Source organism: Myotis davidii, unplaced genomic scaffold (assembly GCF_000327345.1).
Source record: "Myotis davidii unplaced genomic scaffold, ASM32734v1 scaffold540, whole genome shotgun sequence".
In the NCBI taxonomy this organism is placed as follows: Eukaryota; Metazoa; Chordata; class Mammalia; order Chiroptera; family Vespertilionidae; genus Myotis; species Myotis davidii.
The window spans coordinates 426,952-446,659 of NW_006292916.1; the positions used below are offsets into that span (position 1 = coordinate 426,952).

At 49.6% G+C, this 19,708-nt stretch overlaps 1 protein-coding gene across 1 annotated transcript in view; it reads right to left on the reverse strand.

Moving 5' to 3' along the window:
• SLC22A23 (solute carrier family 22 member 23) overlaps positions 1 to 19,708 on the reverse strand; it is a gene marked incomplete at its 5' end in the record, with an annotated part of 167,320 nt that overhangs the window by 4,666 nt on the left and 142,946 nt on the right. Inside the window, 2 exons of the mRNA XM_006766417.2 lie at positions 770 to 872; positions 8,506 to 8,633. Of these exons, the coding sequence (XP_006766480.1) occupies positions 770 to 872; positions 8,506 to 8,633 (231 nt within the window). The remainder of the gene's footprint in view (positions 1 to 769; positions 873 to 8,505; positions 8,634 to 19,708) is intronic.

The window sequence follows — 19,708 nt, forward strand, 5'->3', positions numbered from 1 at the left end:
CTATTGGTCTAGCCAGTGTCTTCCTGAGATGGGAGGGAAACAACCTTTCTCGGAGAGGTGACCTTGGTTAAAACAAAGCGCCAAGAAGGTGAGCAAACATATTAAGAACAGTATTCCATATATGCCAGGTCCCTTGAAACAGCAAGGATGGACCAGCTCCCGGCAATGGACGGTGGTGCGGTGACCGTGCCCGGGGCCAACTCTGGGCCAGGAGGCTGAGGCATGAGGTCTTGGCCCTGACCACCCGGTGGCCATGGCTGGTCAGTCCCTTGCCTGGGCCATGGTCTCCTCCGCTGGGGGACAGGGTGTAAGTGAGGTCTGAGCGTTCCTATCGCTCTGGCAGGAGAAACTTTTTATCTTCTCCAAATTAAATCAGGAACCCCAATGCCGAGACCTGATTCAATGGAGCTGCTTTGACAGAAACAGCTGTGGGGAATGGCAGGCCTAGCCTGGCCCAACCTCTCAAGGTTGAAAGGATGCACATCTGTGTGGACTAGCCCAGGGCCCCGCCTGTGCAGCCTGAGGTGGCTGGCTGGGGCTCTAGCTGCGCTGAGGCTGGGGTTGGGGCCCATATCCTCTAGCAACTGGTTAGAAAGCTCTGACAGGCTTATAAGACTTAGCCGGGCCCCTCAGCGAAGGGCGGAGCCCTGGGCAGGCCAGGGGGCCAGCTCGGCCATAAATCAAAAACCAGCTGGGAAGGAGGAGGGCCTGGAGGCCCTTTCCGGCCCCTCCCTGTCCTCGCCCTGGGATGTGTCCCTCTGCAACTCACGAGTTCACACACAGGACCACGATGTTCTTCCACAGGTTCCGGGTTCCCACCATCTTCACGATGCAGACCTTCTTGGGCCTCCGGGACAGCTCCTTCTCCAGCTCTGTGGAGAAAGAGAGCGTGACCTCTCCGCAAGGCCCGGACCGGCGGCTCAAAGACAGCCGGTGCCCAATCAGGCATCGTGAACGGGGAGAATGCTGTGGGGTTTCCCCTCTAAGGCAGGGGACAGGGCCTGGCTGTCAGGATAGCGAAGGTGTTCACATACTCTAACCTGGCTGTTCAGATTCCCCGCGGGGTGGGGTGTGGAGGGAGCCGTGCTCACTGTCAGCCTCTCCTGGGAACCAGGAAGGACACACACACAGTGATTAGTGCAGGCTCATTCCACACGGGCAGAGGTCAGGGCCAAAGGGTGATTCTAGGATCCTGAGCACTCACTGGGCTCTGGGCACTGAGAACAGTGGCACCGCCCACTGCTCAGAGAAGCACATGCTGGCATGCTCCTTAACTGTGGGCGGAACGCATGATGGCGTAGCTGCTGCTTCCGACACCGCCCCTCCAGTGCATGCATCTTCGAAAGAGAAATAAATGCAGGAACTGGGTGCCTATCTGTGCACACACAGATCACACAATCCACACGTGGGTATACTTTTAACGCTCACAGCCTTTGGCAGCTGGAAAGACACGATGTTTTGGCTGCAAGTGATGTGACCAACCACACAGTTAGGAGACAGTTTTTTGCGAGGCTCAAACGGGCTCCAAAAGCCATTCTGAACAGACTGACGGCATCCCAGGGCCGCGTTAACTGGGTTCATGGGTTTGCTCAAGTGCTGGTGTTGACTAGCAAGTTAACATGGAAGATCAAAACTGGCAACATCTGGACCTCCACGGCCTCCCTACCCCTCTGTGTGCAGAAAAGCCACCGTCCAGGCCCCCAGGCCCTTTTTGCTCCTGCCCAGGCCTGTCCTGGGGGAATAATCCCCTACTCGGGAGCTAAAAGGGAAAAGGACGACTTAACCAATTGGGTGGCTGGCCAGTGCTCTTTAAGATTGTTAAGGCCACGAAAACAAGGAAAGACTGAGAAACTGCTGTAGTCGGAAGGGACTGGGGAAACGGGCTAAGTGCCATCCTGGAGCAGGAAGAGGTTTCTCATGGGAAGATGGTGACATGCAGGTAAAGGCCGGCGTTTCGTTAACGGTAGCGTCCCCGTGGCAGTTTCTCAGCTGTGACAACTGTGCCGTGGGAATATCAGATGGTAATAAGAGGGGAGACCGAGTCTGGGGTATTCAGAAATTCTGTACTACTTTGCAACTTTTCTGAAAACTTAAAGTTATCCCAAAAAAGTCTACTACATTTTTCTTAAAAAGCAGTGGGGGTGGGAAGTTCCCCGTATGCTAGGAAGCCTTCGGTGCTGAGAGGAAACAGGCCTGCCTCCCAGAGCAGCAGCTCCCTCAGGGAGTCTCTGAAGAGTGCCCTCCACACCCACACCCTGCCACCTGCCCCCCTACTTCTCTCCTGTTCTACCTCCTTCCTGCCATCCGATGGCAGGAGGGCCGCCAGCCTCATTAGTTACAGTTGGAAGGAAAATATTTTGCTTAACCATAAGGATTTAGGAGCTTTTTATTTAAATAAAAATTTTTTTGGACCAGTGTCACCAGCTGTGGCATAGAAAGGAGAAGAAAAAGCCTCTCCTATGGCTGAGAGATACCATGCCACTTGAGTTTCCAGAACTTTCTTCCTTTCCATATTTAGGTGTGAAGATTGAGGTCTGGGCACAAGCCAGACGGCTGGCATTTCGGCTGTGTCCACAGACCCTCTCCTGAGGTCTTCCTGACTTTTATGCTCCCCTTTGTAAAAATGGACTAATTTGATTTACAAACATACTTTCCTCCTGGTTAAAAATCTAAAAAATTTTTAAAGAATATAGAAATATTATAGTTAATAGATCATGTTGGATCCAGTGACCTGAGTAATTTCACTTTTGTAAAACTTACCAGGAATCAACTATAATAGCTCCACTTGCTCACCATGAAAATCTTACAAGAAGAAACCTTAAATGCCCATTAAGATGTTTACATAAGTTTAAAGGTTGTGTTTTTTTAAATGTGGTCCAAACTTAACTACTCACACATTATTAGAAGTAAAACAGATGTTGCTAAAGAAGCTGTAGCAATTGTAACTAGACCGAGTTTTGTTTTTTATATAACATTAAACTCGAGACCCCCAGGTCTGAAGAACTGACTGCAGTCTACAGAGGAATTGCATTCTAATTGGAATGAAATGAACTTGTCTGGGCCACTGACATTTTGTCCGTTAGACACATCACCCACCAGCCTACCAACAACAACATACACTTTCTCAGCACTAATCTGTTCTGGGACAAAAGTCCACCAGCCGGGTCACAGGAAACAGTAGAGGCCGTCTGAGACCTCCGGAGGTCACTGCATAGGTAACGAAAGAAGCCTTTCCACCTCTGCTTATCAGACAGAAATCGCAGGGACTTTGTGAAGTCCTTGCACTCGGGAATAACGGGTAAAAAGGGGCACGAGGGTCGACAGACTCTGCCTCAAGGAAACAGCTGTTAAAGCAATTCTCCTCCTGCTCCCAGCCAGGACTCTTCCACCCTCTGGCTTCGAGCCATCAGGAACATTTCAAAACAAAAAACAAATAGGGTCAAGTTAGGAATCTCCCACCCAGGCCAGGCACCTCCTGTCACTCTGCCCCCTCTTCTGCCCCCAGGCTAGTCCCTGTGAGATGCAGCCAGAGGACCTGGGTCTGTCTGGGCAGGGTCTCCCTTCCAGAACGGGGGTGGGGGGTGGGGGGGGCAGTGAGGGGCCCACAGACCCAGCAGAGTCCCGGCTTTCAGCCTTTATTGTTGAGGCTCCTTGGGAAAGTTACTTAGTTGCTCTGTGCCTCAGTTTCTCATCTGTTAAGTGGAACACTGTCCCCACCTCAGAGCACTGTTACAAGAACCGAATGAAAAGCTGACCCAGTCTGTCCCCACTTCTCAACACTGACTGCAGAAGGGAAGGTGTCCCTGCAGACACACTGGAAGGGTCATGACCTCTCCGTGGTTTGCATATCCAGGGGAGAGGCCAAAGGACACTTCCCGAGAACAGAAGAGGCCAGCCTCAGAGATGCAGGGGAAACACATGTCAAGGGTCATTAGCATTCACTTGGATGGGGTGTGAAATAAACTGGCTGTGTTTTAAGTTTGTGTACACTGCTAATGCATTCCTGGTAACATTGGAAAAACGTCAGATACAGAAATAAAAAACAAGAAAGGACCAAAAGAGAAGGGAGGTAAGGAAGAGGAAGCAAAAAGATGGAAGAAGAGGAGGAGAATGAGAAAAAGAAGAGAGGAGGAGGAGGAGGAGGAGAGGGGGATGAGGAGGAAAAGGAGGAGGAGGAGGAGGAGGAGGAGAAGAAGAAAGAGGAGCAGGAGGATCAGGTAGAGAAGGAGCAGGAGAAGGGGGAGCAGGTGGTGGAGGAGGAGGAGGGCTAGAAGAAGGGGGAGCAGGTGGTGGAGGAGGAGGAGCAGCAGGAGGAGGGGGAGCAGGTGGTGGAGGAGGAGGAGCAGCAGGAGGAGAGGGAGCAGGTGGTGGAGGAGGAGGAGCAGCAGGAGGAGGGGTAGACTCAGCCACTCTCCCGAAAAACCCACCTCCTAAGAGGGCCACGGAAATGCAGAGCAAAGTTAAGGTACGGCACAAAAGCGCTTCCAACGGCTCCAAGACGGACACTGAAGAGGAGGAGGAGCAGCAGCAGCAGAAGGAGGAGCATGAGGGGCAGGAGGAGAAGGACTTTGGACAAGTTACCTATTTTTAGGGACCCTGAGTGGCCTGATACGTGGCCCCTCTTTTCTCACTTCAGGTTCCAAACAGATGGAGAAGATAAAAAGCAAGGCAGGTAAGGACAATATCTGTGCTCCACCACTGGGAGGGACCTGAGGTTGGGATACCTGCACCGTACAGACTCATCTGCCCATCTTGGCAAGGCTGGGCCACGCTGGCTTCCCCAGGTACTGCCCAGAGGGCCTGATGTCTGAGGACACAGGACTTGCACCCTGCACCCTGCACATGGCCCATACTCCAGGAGAAAAAGAGGAGAGGGGGTCCGCTCTGCCTCCTTGGGTCTGGCTCCTTCCACAAGGAGGGAATGTGGGGTGTGGGGAAGCAGTGCTCCCCAACACTCAGCCTCTCTGAGCCCCGTTTCCTCAGATGTACAGCAGGATGGTCTGGTTATGGTCCTCCTAAGGCTCTGATGAGGATCATGTGCACATAGTGTTTCCGCCAGGCCTTGCGGGGGCACTGCCCAGTGACTGCCGGCATTGCTGCGACTAGGAGCAGGGGTGGAGCTCTTATTCCAAGATTTCTCTGTACAGTGGCTGCAGTCCATGTGGCCACATTTGAAACCAGCAGGCTCTACTCCTGCAGTACATGTTCAAAATCTTGGGAATTATGATAGAAGGAGAACTGTCAGTGCTTGGACATGCCATGTGACACTAATGATTGTAGGAGTGATACTGTGATAATGACACTCCAGAGCAGACCCAAATATTGGTGGTAATTCAGCTGCAAACTCCACTGAGAAAATCTGCCATGTTCAGTAATAAACTGAAGATCTGTTTAAAAGATGAAGGGCATGGAACATTTTGGAACATGAGGTTTTCTTCTGGCCTGAATCCAAGATTAGGATACGCTGACAGGGTCAGGAGCTCCCCTGATGCATACACCTGCAGCCCAACCTGAGACACTCCTCCACCTCCAGGCAACACAACCAGTAACTGCAGCTGACCACGTTTCATGTATTTACTAGCTTTTGTGGAAGGCCTGCTAGCAGTCAGGTCTGCTAGTGCTGGGCAACAGCGGAACTAGGCTCTGCAGACACAGGGTGATGGGCCCGGAGGAGCTACACAAACCGTTCGTCACAGCTGGATGCTGGCAACGGGCCCCTTTGCCTGCAGCTGAGATGGTGCACCACTGGAGAGCTGGCCAGGGTCTGAGGAGTCAGGCTAACCTGAGGACTGGTTTCCCAGGAGCTGGCCGAACGAGGGTGAGGCTGAGGACGGGGAGGGCCCTGCAGCCAGGAGGCACTGGTGCATTCTGAGGGCCCAGCGAAGGCCAGAGCATCTGCGAGAGGCAGGCAGACGTGAGACAGGGTCTCAGAGCAGTTGGAGGACTGGGGGTCTAGCCTACGGGTCCGGGGGAGCAGTTCTGAGTAGGAGGTGATGTGAGGGGAAGGGTAGCAGTGAGGATGGAGTCAAGGAAGGTAAGAGGCGAAGTAGGACACTAGGTGTTGGGAGGTGGATTAGGTGAGGCGATGGGAAGATTTCCAGCAGAAAAGCGAGTCCAGCCTAAGAAAGTTGGAAGTGACCAAATTAGATGAAACAGACACCTGTCTTCCCGCAAGCACTGGGCGGCTTCTGCCGCGATGCTATCATCAGTGTGTTCGAGAGCTGGGTGTGAACAAGATCAGGAGGCAGGTGTGAACGCAGAGCCCCCCAGGAGTGGATGTGTGATTATCCTCCTGAGGGGAGGGCAGGCCACCTGTGCCAGCTACCGCCCCCCAGCCTCCGGCAGGGGCACCAGCATAAAAAATCACACCAGCAAAACTCAGAGGCAAAGAAAGGGGAAAATTCATTTCCCTCCAGAAATAGGAGGGAAATGAATGAGTGTAATTCGGATTGAGAAAACAAGCTTTTCCCAGACAGTATTTCAACCTGAAAGAAGTAGAACATGTGATTTAATTAGGGAAATTCCCGAAACAAATTACACGGAAAGACTTAAGAGCATTATCTTCATAATGAATGGGGCCTGGATAAGTTTCGGGAAGATAGCTGGACCCTCCAAAATCAGCAAACATGCCCAAAAGGAGGAAAGTGAATTCAATACGAATTCTTCTCCAAACAGGCACATTTGTCTCAGAGCCCGGCCCCCTCTCTCAAAAACAGCCAGCGAAGCCGCTTCTGCCGGACTTCTTGGGCTCAAGTCCCCACTCAACTACTTACTCAGGATGTGACCTCTGGCAAGATACTTAACCCTCCCTGTGCCTCAGTTTCCCCTCCTGCAAACGCAGATGATTATAGTAACCCCCTCAGAGGACTCAAGTTGGGAAGAAATATAAGTTAGTACACATCAAGCATTTAGGGGTAAATATTAGATGTAAGTTAACATTTGCAAGTCATTTAGAAAAGTGTCTGGTCATTGCCGTGGGACAAGGGCCACAGCCGCCCTCTGCAGAGCACCAGCACTCAGTGCTCTTCTCGGAAAGCAGACCTGGCGCATGTCCTCCTTTGTTCCAGTAAAGCCTGGGCTCTGGGCCTCCTGAGCTCTTGCCTGTGCTGACGTGGAGGTGGCCTGGCCTTGCTGTCCCCACCTCCCAGGTCCTGGGCACAGGCCGAGGCAGGGGCTCAGCTGACCGAGCAGCAGCATCTGGGACACTGAACCCCAGATCCCCTGAGTCAGGAGGCTGTGAGCAGCCTGTCTCGGACCACGGAAGAGGCGCGTACAGAAGCCTTTCCTGGCCAGTGGGCTCTGAGCTTCTCTGCTCGTGCTCCTTTCCCATCGGGACTGGCACCAGCACATTCTCCAGCTTCACGCAGGTGTCTGCTCACCTGTACTTGGAGCCAGGCTGCCCAGCGCTTGGAGTGGGTCCGCACCACCGCCCGCAAGCCCTCCGCCCTGAGATTTTTCCTACAGCACGCATCCCCCGGGCGCATTACACATCTCCGTGTGCACTGTGGGCCTGCACACCGGCCTGCAAGCTCCACGAGAGCAAGGCTCTGCCTCTTGCTTTCTCTGCTCCGGAGCAGTGCCTGGCGCTTAGTGAATGTCTGCGGCATCCAAGTTTAGGTCACGGTGGGAAATGTGCATATCTCTCTGGGACAAGGGCCTGCAGATTATTTGCCTGGGAAATTTATAACAACAGTGCCATCGATACGGGTCTTCAGGTCAGGGGAGTGGGGCGGGGCTTGGGTTGGGGCTACCAGGGGCTTTCAAAAGGGCGTCTGTGCACCGTGGGCGCCAGAATCCTTCCTAGTGTTTACTAAAAGCGCAGGTTCTTAGGGCTTATTCCAAATTGACTGGATCAGAACCTCTGGTGCCAGGGAAGGCCCTGGAGCCTGGATTTTAACAGCCTCCTGGTGATATTGTGGAGCCGAAGCTTGAGAGCTGGATCTGCCCTGGGAGGATGTTGCCAGTGGGCCTGAACACATCTGCAGAAATGCTTCACGCTCCCACTTCCTCAGCCCCCACAAATTGGTCATGAGAGGTATAGACAGTGGTGGCTCCCCGAGGTCGCACTTCGGAAAAGAAAGGTAGTGAAGCCAGCCGCTCCCAGCCAGTGCTCTGAGGACCTTTGGACCTGGCAGGCAGGCAGGCAGGCAGGCAGGCAGGCAGGGCTGTGCCAGGCTCGGGCATTTTTACCTGCCCCTCCGCCCCCCGCATGTTCCCTTGGTGACCAGGTGCACATTAGGCTCACACTGCACGTTGGGGTTTGGGCAGGCTATGTGGGGCCCCGCAGTGTGTCAGACCTGGCCAGGAAAGACCCAACTCCTAGAGGGTGGAGAGAATTTCAATCCGCCCATGTTCCTAGCCTATCTGCAGACATTAAGCAACCATCACAGGACATGAAGCCGCTAGCTAGGACAGCTGCTTGGAAAACCAGCCATCCCCAGCATCGGGGAACTGCTCTGACACTCGGTCCAGGACAGGGGCGCCTCTCCCAGGGCCTGTACTCACCGGGCATCACGCCTTTGATGTCAGTCTCGGTGTTCATGGAGTTCTTCTGGGTGAAGTGCAGGATCAACTTCTTCGCAGACTCAAACTGCTGGGTCGCCATCAGCCACCGGAGGGACTCAGGGAATACCCTTCAAAGACACAGAGGGAATCGGTGAATACCTCTGGTTCTGGAGGGCACTGAGTTGGGCTGATGGCCCAGGCAGGGGAACTTTGAGGAGGTGTCCCACTCAGTTTCCGCCCTCATGCTGTGGGATCCCATGAATGCTTAGGACTCCCATTAGCCCAATTAGGGGCAATAAGACTGTGGGTGCTGGAGTGTTGCTAACTTTTTTATAGAAAGTATAATAATTGTGATTTTTAAAATTTGGCGGAAAGGAACAACATCTACCAACTTTGCCAGTGTACATATACTTTAAAAAATAACCATGTATTGCCCAGCCCATGTGGCTCAGTGGTTGAGCATTGACCTATGAACCAGGAGGTCATGGTTTGATTCCCGATCAAGGAACATGCCTGGGCTGTGGGCTCGATCCCTAATAGGGGGTGTGTGCAGGAGGCAGCCAATCAATGATTCTCTCTCATCACTGGTGTTTCTCTCTCTATCCCTCTCTCTGGAATCAATAAAAACTTTAAAAAAATAAACCTAGGTATTTCTAAACCATGTCTAAGCAATCATTGAAGGGCTACATTTGTTCTATTTTGTCACAGAGAAACAAATGTTAAGAGGATAATTTTAAGTTCAAAAAATGCCTCCAATACTAGCAACCTGACAGTTATTTTCAGTTCTTGAAGATCTGAAGACTAATTTTCCCAGGCCTTACCTATAGAATTAGCTTCATTTTGCCAAATGTAGTAACACCTCCCTGATATGATGCCATAACACAGCAGTTTCCAAGTTCTCGTAGCAACAGATTCCTTTGCTTGCTTTTAGGATAAAATCTTGTGTAAAGCACCAATAGAAGAAAAACTAGTGTTTTATTATCCATGCATTTTGTATGTTTACATTTATGACAACACTAGAGGACCAGTGCACGGATTCGTGCACCAATGGGATACCTCAGCCTGGCCTGTGCCCTCTCACAATCCAGGACCCCTCGGGGGATGTAGTAGTGTGTTAGGGAAGAGCCTGAGCAGGGATGGGCACTGTGCTGCTCCCATTTATCCCGGCCCTGCTGCACCGCCACCTCCACCACTTGGTAGTGCTGCCACAGAGGTGGGAGAGGCTCGAGCTGCCACAGCTGTGCTCACCAGTTGTGAGCCTGGCATCTGGCACCTGTCATCGGGCAGTTGAACTGCACTACAGCTGTGGGAGCGCACTGACCACCAGGGGGCAGCTCCTGCGTTGAGTGTATGCCCCCTGGTGGTCATTGAGTGTCATAACAACCAGTCAAACAGTAGACTGGTCAAACAGTTGACAAGTTGTTTAAGGTTTTATTAGTATACTAGAGGCCCAGTACATGAAAATTCATGCACTGGAGGGGGGGTTCCCTCAGCCCGGCCTGCTCTCTCTCACAGTTCGGGAGCCCTCAGGGGCAGGAGGCAACCTGGTGCTCAGGGGAAGGCAATGCCCCCATCACACCTCTGCTTCTGCCACTGCCGGCAGCGCAAGCCTTGGACGGCCCTGGTTACCTGAGCCTCAGGCGGCCCTGGGTGGCTGGGGGGCTGAGAGGACTGGGGGACTCAGAGGCAGGTGTGAGGCAAGGCAAGGCCAGGCCCCTGGGGGCAGGCCCAGCCTTGCCCTGTGCCTGCTGCCCTGGTGGGACTGAGGGAACTGGGCACTGCCATCTTTGAGGGTGTGGCAGGTCAATTAGCATATCCCCTCCTTATTGGCTGTGGGTGCTGCCCTCTTTGCGACAGTATGAGAGTCAATTAGCATATCCCCTCCTTATTGGCTGTGGGTGCTGCCCTCTTTGCGACAGTATGAGAGTCAATTAGCATATCCCCTCCTTATTGGCTGTGGGCGCCGCCATCTTTGCCACGGTGTGAGGGTTAGTTAGCATATTAGATAGGATATATAGATTAACAAGTCAAAGAGAACAATGTTCCTGTTTGGAGCAGGGTCAGCTCACTTTTCTTGTAAAAGCCCAAATAGTCCATATTTAGACTTTTTAGAACCATAAGGTCTCTGCCATAACTCCTCAGCTCTGCCTGGAGTGCAAGCAGCCAGAAGGCATGCGCAGGGTGGGTGCTGCTGTGCTCCCTGAGGATTGCATTGTAAAACGGCGGTGGCCCTGACTGGGAGAAGCAAATACTGGAAATCAAAGTCGTAGCCTTTGTCAGCCCAGTGCTTCGTTCAGTCACCACTCTATTTTATTTCAGTGACATGGGAACAGGAGTCCTGATCGGCACTGATAAGAAGTCTTCATGGTAACCACCCAACACCTGCCCCTTCAAGCTCAGAGAGTCTCTAATTAAAGTAATTCAGAAGCTGGAAAAAGTTATCAGAGGAACATTTTTATTTCCAAGTCACATCACTAATGGTATCTAATAACTGCTCTCTCTCACCTAGCTGAACAAAAATTAAGTTTCTACTTGCTTGCGACTGCCTTTTGCAGAAGCAGCCAGGCAGGTTCCCACTGAATTTGGGGGGATTTGGGATGGTTTAATCTGAACACCAATCCATGCTGGAGACCTGGGGGACTTGTTAAAGAGCCCCCTCTTGCACAGCTGCACAGAGGTATGGGAGGGCTATGTGAAGGCCCAGAGCTTCAAAACAGGATCAGAAAGTCTCCTGTCTTTTCATCTGAGAGCCCAATGGGAAAGCCACTAAAACACGTTTCAAATTGTAGGCACTCACTTAAAAAAAAGTCAAAATTAATGTTTGCTTTGCTGGCCTGTAGTTTTTACAAATCAATTTTGAGAACTAGAATGCAAGCAAAGAGAAACATTCAGAATATATAGATGCTAAATAGGTATTCATGTCTGGCTATGTTTTTGTCAGATTTTTTTCTTTATAACAACATAACCTAACCCAAATGCCAGCCTTTCTATTGCTCATCTATATTATTTTCATCTTTCTGATCTATTTGGCTTTAGTGTCATTTTCTAATTTCTTGACATGGACACATAGATCATTAACTTTAACTCTTCCTTTCTAACGTATGAATTCATGCTTCGAATTTTCATTTAAGCATCACTTCAGCGACATTTCACAAGTGTAGACGTGTAGTTTTTACTGTGATTTGATTCTAAATATTTCATGATTTCTATCAGGATTTTCCAAATATACAGGTTTTGAGATGGGGGTGGTGGTCAGGTTGCACTCTTGCTTCATTAATGTTGCTAAGTCATGACCATAAAACACAGTGTGCATGACTGGCCTCTTTGGTCTCCTTGGGCCTGGCTCTGTGACATAGGATGTGCTTTCTTTGTTCACATGGTGCTCCGTGTGCAGCCTTGAAGCCAGGCTGCTCTGTGTTGCACTCTCTCTGCTCTCGCCTGTCTGATCGTGTTGTAGAGCCTGAGAAATGGGTCACTCTGCCCTTCTGACCGCAGGTGTCAGGCCCTGACCTGGGGAGAGCCCTCTGCGAATGGGCTGGTCTGAGCAGCTGGCCCCACAGTGGGTGATGGCAGGGTCCTGGGTATTAGACGGAGGCTAAAGAAACTCAGGCCAGCTAAGAAGAGTCCTCAACTTCACGATGCCCCAGATGACATCACAATGGGACAGGCCACCTTCCATCACACATGACAGTGGCAGTGCAGGGCCTTGCTGGCTCTACCTGGCTGGGGCCTGAGTGCGGGACCAGAGAGGAGGCAGAGGGCAATGAAACAATCTGTTGTGTTCAAGGAGCAGCAAACTGGTAAAACCAGAATGCTACTTATGAGATGAGAGAGGCAGGACCCAGGGAGTGGAGGATGCTGCACATTATGGAATCTAATGAGCAGCAGCCATCTGACTGGAAGGAACCAAAGCAGAGAAGCAGGGTGCTCCCAGGAGGGTTGGGCACCAGATAATGGGTGAGCTCCCACTGGCTACCCAGCCCATCTCCCGAGGCAGGCTGCACTGCAGACCACCCTTCCCACAACTGGATCTATGCTCACCAGACACTCTTCTCATGCTTCCTGTGGGACTGATTCTCTCAAGCTTGTTATATGGTAGTAATATCATCCCCATTTCATAGATGGGAAAATTCAGGCACAGAACGTTCAAGGACACAGACCAGATTCCAGAGCTGTTGGATGGCAAAGCTGGATTCCAACCCAGGCAGCCTGACTCAGGAACCCACATTTTCCCCCTCAGTGGACAAAGAAACTCACCCCACGTGCCTACATAGTACTCACATGACTAAAGTTCAGGTGGTACTTTCCTTAAGCGATGCTCCTTCAGTGTTCCAGAATGCCACAGGCCCAAAAGCACATATACAGAATACTGAAGCTCACATATTTAAATTTGCCTCAAAGTCATAAAGAACTCACTGGACTATCAGCCTATGAGAAAACCCAGAGACAGCTATTCTAATTTGAATAATGTGCAGTGTGGCCACATTATGAAAATTTATCGAAATATCTCCTGACGAGTACATCATGTAATAACACCATGACAAGTACAAATCCAGCCAACGGCTGAGGACCTGTGAGGAACAAGGGCTGAGAAACTGCGTGTGGCAGGCAGCTGGAGGCCATGTCTGCCTGGTGCACGCTCGCATGTGAATGGTGAGAAAGTGACCTTGAGGACGACTTCCGCAACCACAAAAGGTTAACGAGGCTTGGGAGCCATAGCGGCTTCTCTGGGGGATAGCTCTGCAGTGGCTGCTGGAAGCAGCTGTGGCTACAGGAAAAGGAAATAGTCCGTGGAGTGAATAGTGGAACGGGAAGTTTCAAAAACTGGAAGCGTTTAATTTTTTCAAGCTCATTATGCAGCAGTACTATTATTACGCCTCTCTACAGATGGGAAAACGGCAAAGAAAGTCCAAGTACACTGCCCAGATAACACAGGTATTAAAGTGGCTGAGCTAGATTGAAAGCAAACAGTCTCACTTGAGATTCTCAGGTTGTGATCACTAAGCTGGCGATTCAGCGAGTCCCAGGGCTTCTGTGGAAAGGAACTGGGCAAAACTGGTCCTGTTTAGTCTGAAAGCCACTGCAGGAAGCAAGGGGCAGAATAAGAGCAAAAAAATCATTGCTGGGCAGAAGTCTCATCTCCTCTTGTGGTGGATGGTCCTCTTACCCCAAGGCCAGTGACTGGTCATCTGGAGGCCTTCTACTAAACATGTTCAGGATGGTTAGAGGGTCCACAGTTCCTAGTCACAATTCCAGAACCCAAAAGCTTCTGAAATCCACAGCCCTTCCCATTCATCTCACTTGGCAATGGAACCTGAACTGACCTGACCTCATGTGGCACAGAATTTCACTGCAAAAATATTGACTATCTGTGCTGAGTAGCCAGAGACTGTGATGAGAGTTTGGCAGGTCCGCATTTCCAATAGGCGATGGGAGGGCTGCCCATGGTGACACAGCATGAGGCGTTTGCCCAGTAACGACACTGGGGGATACCTGCCTGGTTCCCCTGAGGCTATCCCAGCCACAGTCAGAGGTGGGATTACCATTGGCAAAGAGTTACAGCTGAGGAAACTGGAGTCAGCATCTTTGGCTAGAAAAGTAATTTTTAATTAAGCCACTCACAAAAATCCATATTCTACTTAAAAATTAAAATATTCCAGAGAAGACAAAAGCCCTACTTGACCTCTTGTTCCAATCTGGCTCCCCTGCACTGCCTCTTCCCCACTAGGGGCTGACCCCTCGATGGTGGTGTGAACCCTTCCAGTCGCACTGTGGGCACTCACACACCCATTGACCCCGTGTTTCCTCCGCTATAGCCACTGCCCACTTTCAGTGCAAGTTATCAGTTTTGCTCTCAAAATTTCCCTTCCTTCCAGACCGCTACACATTTGCCCACCCACGGGTCCAGGATCCGTCACCCTTGTGTGTTGTACACACAGGTTTCTATCTGGATACAACCCACACTAACGATCTACTTGTGAGCAGAGGGCACCACTGCAAGGGGGATCCAGCCTCAGAACAACCTGCACAACCTGAATTTCAGTTCTTAGAACCTAAAGCCACCACATGGTCACTTCCTCTGTGGCCTCAATTATTCTACAAAGCGCCAAGAACTAGAAAGTAAGTGAAAAACGCTTCTGACTGAATAACAAGGAGGTTAAAGAAGCCAACCATTGAAAACAGATTTTTTTTAGATGAGGACCCCGAGTTCCAGGTTAGAAGTCCCCAGGCCACAGGCAGGGGTGGAGGAGGTGTTTGGAGCAGAGAGGGCACGCTGGCTCCCAGAAGACAGCGTGGGAAAGCCAGGTGTCCCCACCTCCACCAGGCAGGCAGGCACAGGACCTCACACACTGGGAACCCCTGGAAGGCTCACACGTCTGTACCACAGACATGCCTGATGCCATGATGAAAATCCTTGAATCGCTCACCGAGAACAGGCGAAGTTACAACACTGAAAGCTTCAGAGTCAGAGAGGGTCTCGGATTTGCATGTGGCCCAGCCCCACAGTGCACAACAGGTGGGCTGAGCCCAGACAATGCCTCCTGGGGACATCCAGGCAGGGACCGACATGGCACTTGGTCTTTAGACCCCTACACCAGTGTCATTTCTCCACATCACACGATGTTTATAGAGCTGTTTAAAAGTAGAAAAAGTATATTTTAGAAAGATATCTACCAAATAGCCACAATAAAGTGTTAATCCTTAAAGAGATAACATTTATTTACATGGAACCATTTTTCCATGGGCATCACGTAAATGTTACCACATCAGGACAGAAACGTTGTCTGTTCCCCTGATTGATGCCATTAGATGTTGTTCCTCAAAGCCCAGTGTCAGTGTGCAATGAATCAAGGCCCTACCCGCCCCTCCTCTGCAGCACCCCACTCGCCGCTGCCTTCCAGACCACAGCACCTTATGGTTTCATAGTCACGTGCTGCTTCTCAGACACTTTCCCGGCTTTGTCTGCACTCCCGCTTTTTCTACTGTTGGGCTAAGTCTCAAGCCCATCTGATTCACATTCATGGATCTGTTTTACATCTTAGTCCCTGTGACCTGTAACTCCATAGAATCAGTTGTTAAAACTCAAGGCTTGATCCTTTCTTAATACTATGAAGTTGACATTTTTTCCTTGACATTTAAGAATAAAACCAAGCATTCCTTCTACCCAACTGGAGGATCTGACAGACAGGTGTACCACCTGGGCTGCTTTCCTGCTAACTCATTTAGCACCTGTCCTGATAAAATGCCAGCATGGCGTTCTCTACATTTTAGCATATCTATCCTCTTTGGATTACATGAGAATATTTACTCAAAAATATATAGAAAGGAAATAAGATGAACTGCAAACACCCTGGATTTTATCTTCAAGTCACTTGTTTTACTGAAGTGCTTAGTTTTATAACTTAGTGTAGACAGGTATGCCTTCGTGTTGTGATGCAACATTACATCATTCCTGGAATAAACATGTACTGAGCATGCTCAACCTGCCAGTCGAGAAAAGCATGTAGATTACCTTACAGGTAAGAGCTTCTATCAAATAGGCTGCCCAATGCAGAGGGAAGGACACTGTGAGAGGGGGGCGGGGAGGGGGAAGAATCACGGAGGGCGCTGTAGGACTGAAGCTTCCCTGAACACGTCTATGAAGAAAGTCTTAGACTGTAGGAAGGTGCTTTGGATTTACAGAGGTGATTCTGGCTATTATTTTGGGGGTTCTACCAAGTATCACAGTCAATATGAAATTCTGAAAAGATTCTCCAAATTAAAAAAATATAATTCAAAGTCTAGCATTGAATTAAATACCAACTGGGAGAATATTTTTAAGTTTCTGGTTCAAAGCTCTTACAAAATATAGTATTGGACAAGCAGATAAGTTTTTACTTGGATTTTTTAAAAAACAAACTAGTTCTGTTTTTAGATAAGTAGGTTCAGGTCAAGAGATAGCAAATAAACATGAATTGGCTCTTTAAAAATGTCAAGTTTATGATTTGAGTCAAACTTAGTAATTTAGGGAGAAGAGCTGAGTATCATGTAATCAAATAAAAGTTATGCCCTGGCTCTTCTGCCCTGGTTTGCTCAATGGTTCGAGCGTCAGCCAGTGGACTGAAGGGTCTCAGGTTTGATTCCTAGTCAATGGCATGTGCCTCTGTTGCAGGCTCGATCCCAGGCCCCAGGGTGCATATGGGAGGTAACCAATTGATATGTCTCTCTCACATCAATGTCTCTCCCTCTCTCCCTCTCTCCTTCCCTCCCACTCCTCCTCTCCTCTCTCCCCGCCACACTCTCAAAAAAAAAAAAAAAAATCAATGGAAAAAATATACTTGGGTGAGGATTAAAAAAATAAATTTAAACAAATTTAAAAAATTGGCTCTTAGGATGGTAAACCCCAATGTTTTCCCAATGCAAATGAACTCTTCTTGCAAATCTCTTTGTAAAACAAGGAATTCTTTTATTTAAATGGCCATCCCACTAATTTGTCACATACACTCACACCGTTGGCTCTATTGCTTTTCCAAATAGTGTATATGCAAGCTCCCTACTTCTTCTACTATAGAAATGCGGAGGGAACATATCAGGAATCTTGGGCTTATAGACCAGTTTTGTGACTGAGCAGGTCACCTAACCCTTCAGGCCTCAGTTTCCCCACATCTGTAGAATGTGTGATAATGGGCAATGAAATGGTCGAATGACACTAAGGCCTCACTCAGCTCCAACATTCTCTATCGAGATTTGTTTCAAGGGACTAGTGGTAATGGCTGCCTCTTTCTGGAGGGTACGAAAGATGCTGATCATGGCATCGCACTGAACAAACGTTGTATTGATGCTTTCGGTTTTGGCCAGGCGGAATGAAGGCAGCACTAAGATGTGTTTGGAGCTAGCCTTTTAGATTAAGCAACTCTGAATGTGTAATATTGGGCACATTTAAAATGTTTCTCAGTGAATACTGCAAACATGAATACTAGGAATTCAGCAGAAAATATTCTGTAGCTGGGTTAGTTTTCTCCACTTTCTCCCTCCTTGTGCTCTTTCTCCTTCTGCTTTTTTAAAAAAAATATATTTTTATTGATTTTTTACAGAGAGGAAGGGAGAGGGATAGAGAGTTGGAAACATCTATGAGAGAGAAACATCGACCAGCTGCCTCCTGCGCACCTCGTACTGGAGATGTGCCCGCAACCAAGGTACATGCCCTTGACTGGAATCGAACCTGGAACCTTCCAGTCTGCAGGCCAACACTCTATCCACTGAGCCAAACCAGTTAGAGCATTGTTTTTTTGTTTGTTTGTTTGTTTGTTTTTAACCATATAAGCAATTATCAGGCTGCAGAAAGTATATAATCCATGGGGCATTCAAAATGTAATGCTGCAGGGGGAATTAATCTGGCATTTTTACAAATGATAAAAATAAACGTGATGTTGAAAAACAATTTGAGGAGGTAAGCGGGCAGAAGGAACAATGAAAGGGTTTATGTTGCTTTTCTCAAAATGGAGTTTTATTGGGGCATCTGTCTGAGCAGCCTGTTTAAGGCGCCCCGTCACCCTTCTCCTGCCCTGCCGGAGAAGTCACCCTCCATCTTACCCAGGCAGGAGACAACCGAGCCGAAGCCACACACTCACGACTGGTTGACCCTGTGGCCCTGCTGGCTTTGCCCCAACCTCATACAAGGCTCTGGAAAGCAGCCTCTTGCCTCTGCGGTGCTCCCTCTCCCAAGTCCTGCAGACACAGGCACAGCTGGCCACCGAAGCCCAGTGACTGAGGGCGGCCATGCCTATCTGTCCGGATTCCCACTTCCTGTGACGCTGATGTGTGCTTCGCAGTCCCCAGGGATGGGAGCTGGGCCCTGGCCTCTCTTTAATCACCCACGTGGACTTGTGCCAGCTGCTGCAGCGACTGCTTAGCAGCTATCACGGGACACCTGTCACCAGAGGGCCATCTACTTGACTCCTGCCAGCCGCCAACAGCTCAATGCCTCCACTCCCACAGAACACACGGACCCTGAGGTCAGCCTGCTGGCAGGGCCCAGTGACCCCTCCTCCTCGGCGGGGTTGTGAGAGGCGGTGCTGGAGCTCATTCTGGGCATGGGGACAGGGAGGACAAAGAGGGGGCCCTGGAGTGGGTCCCGCTGGCCTTTGGAGCAGAGGCTACACCTCCCCCACCCCCGACCCAGCACAGGCCTTTTTCTGCTTCTACCAGGAAGCAGTCTTGTTGACCACAGGGGTTCCTGCTACTTTTACGTAATCTCTGTATACTCAGAAGTTGAAAACTGGCAGCCTCTTGCCTGAGGGCTCCCTAAAATTCCATGCCATCAGCAGCTCCCAAAGCACCAATGTAGAGAACATTTTTATCTCACTTTTAGTTGTTTCTTCAATGGTTAGGAATAAAATGTTGACCACCATTTTTATTTATACTTTGCCTTTGGTCAGCATTTCCCACTTAGATAATTTTTAAACAAATAGAATTCAACTAAAAAAATTGTGTTTGCTTTAAGTTTCCTATAAGTCTCCCCAAATTAATTATCTGATAACCTATAAAAAGAATTATTGCAGATTTATTCGAGTTCCCAGAGACTATATATATTAGTGGTTCTCAACCTGTGGGTCGTGACCCCTTTGGCGGTCGAATGACCCTTTCACAGGGGTCGCCTAAGACCATCCTGCATATCAGATATTTACATTATGATTCATAACAGTAGCAACATTACAGTTATGAAGTAGCAACGAAAATAATTTTATAGTTGGGTCACAACATGAGGGACTGTATTTAAAGGGCCAGAAGGTTGAGAATCACTGCTATATATGCTTTTTATGATCCACTGCTTCCAGTTTCCTCTGAGGAAAACATTTTCCTGTGTGACTAAGTGTTGGTATAACGGAATTTGCACTCCCCCCCCCCCCCCCCCCCCGGTATGTAGGGAACCTCTCAGCCCCATTTTATCTGGAACAGAGTTGACATAATGTGGTACTCTGCTCCCTTTTGAAATGAAACCATTTTTAAAATCCTCACCCAAGGATGTTTCTATTGATTTTGAGAGCGAGAGAGAGAGACAGAGAGAGACAGAGAGGGCAGGGGTTGATGTGAAAAACATGGATTGGTACACACTCTGACCAGGGATTAAACCTGCAACATGGGTACATGCCCTGACTGGGAATCAAAACCGCAACCTTTTGGTGTACAGGATGATGGTCCAACCAACTAAGTCACCCGGCCA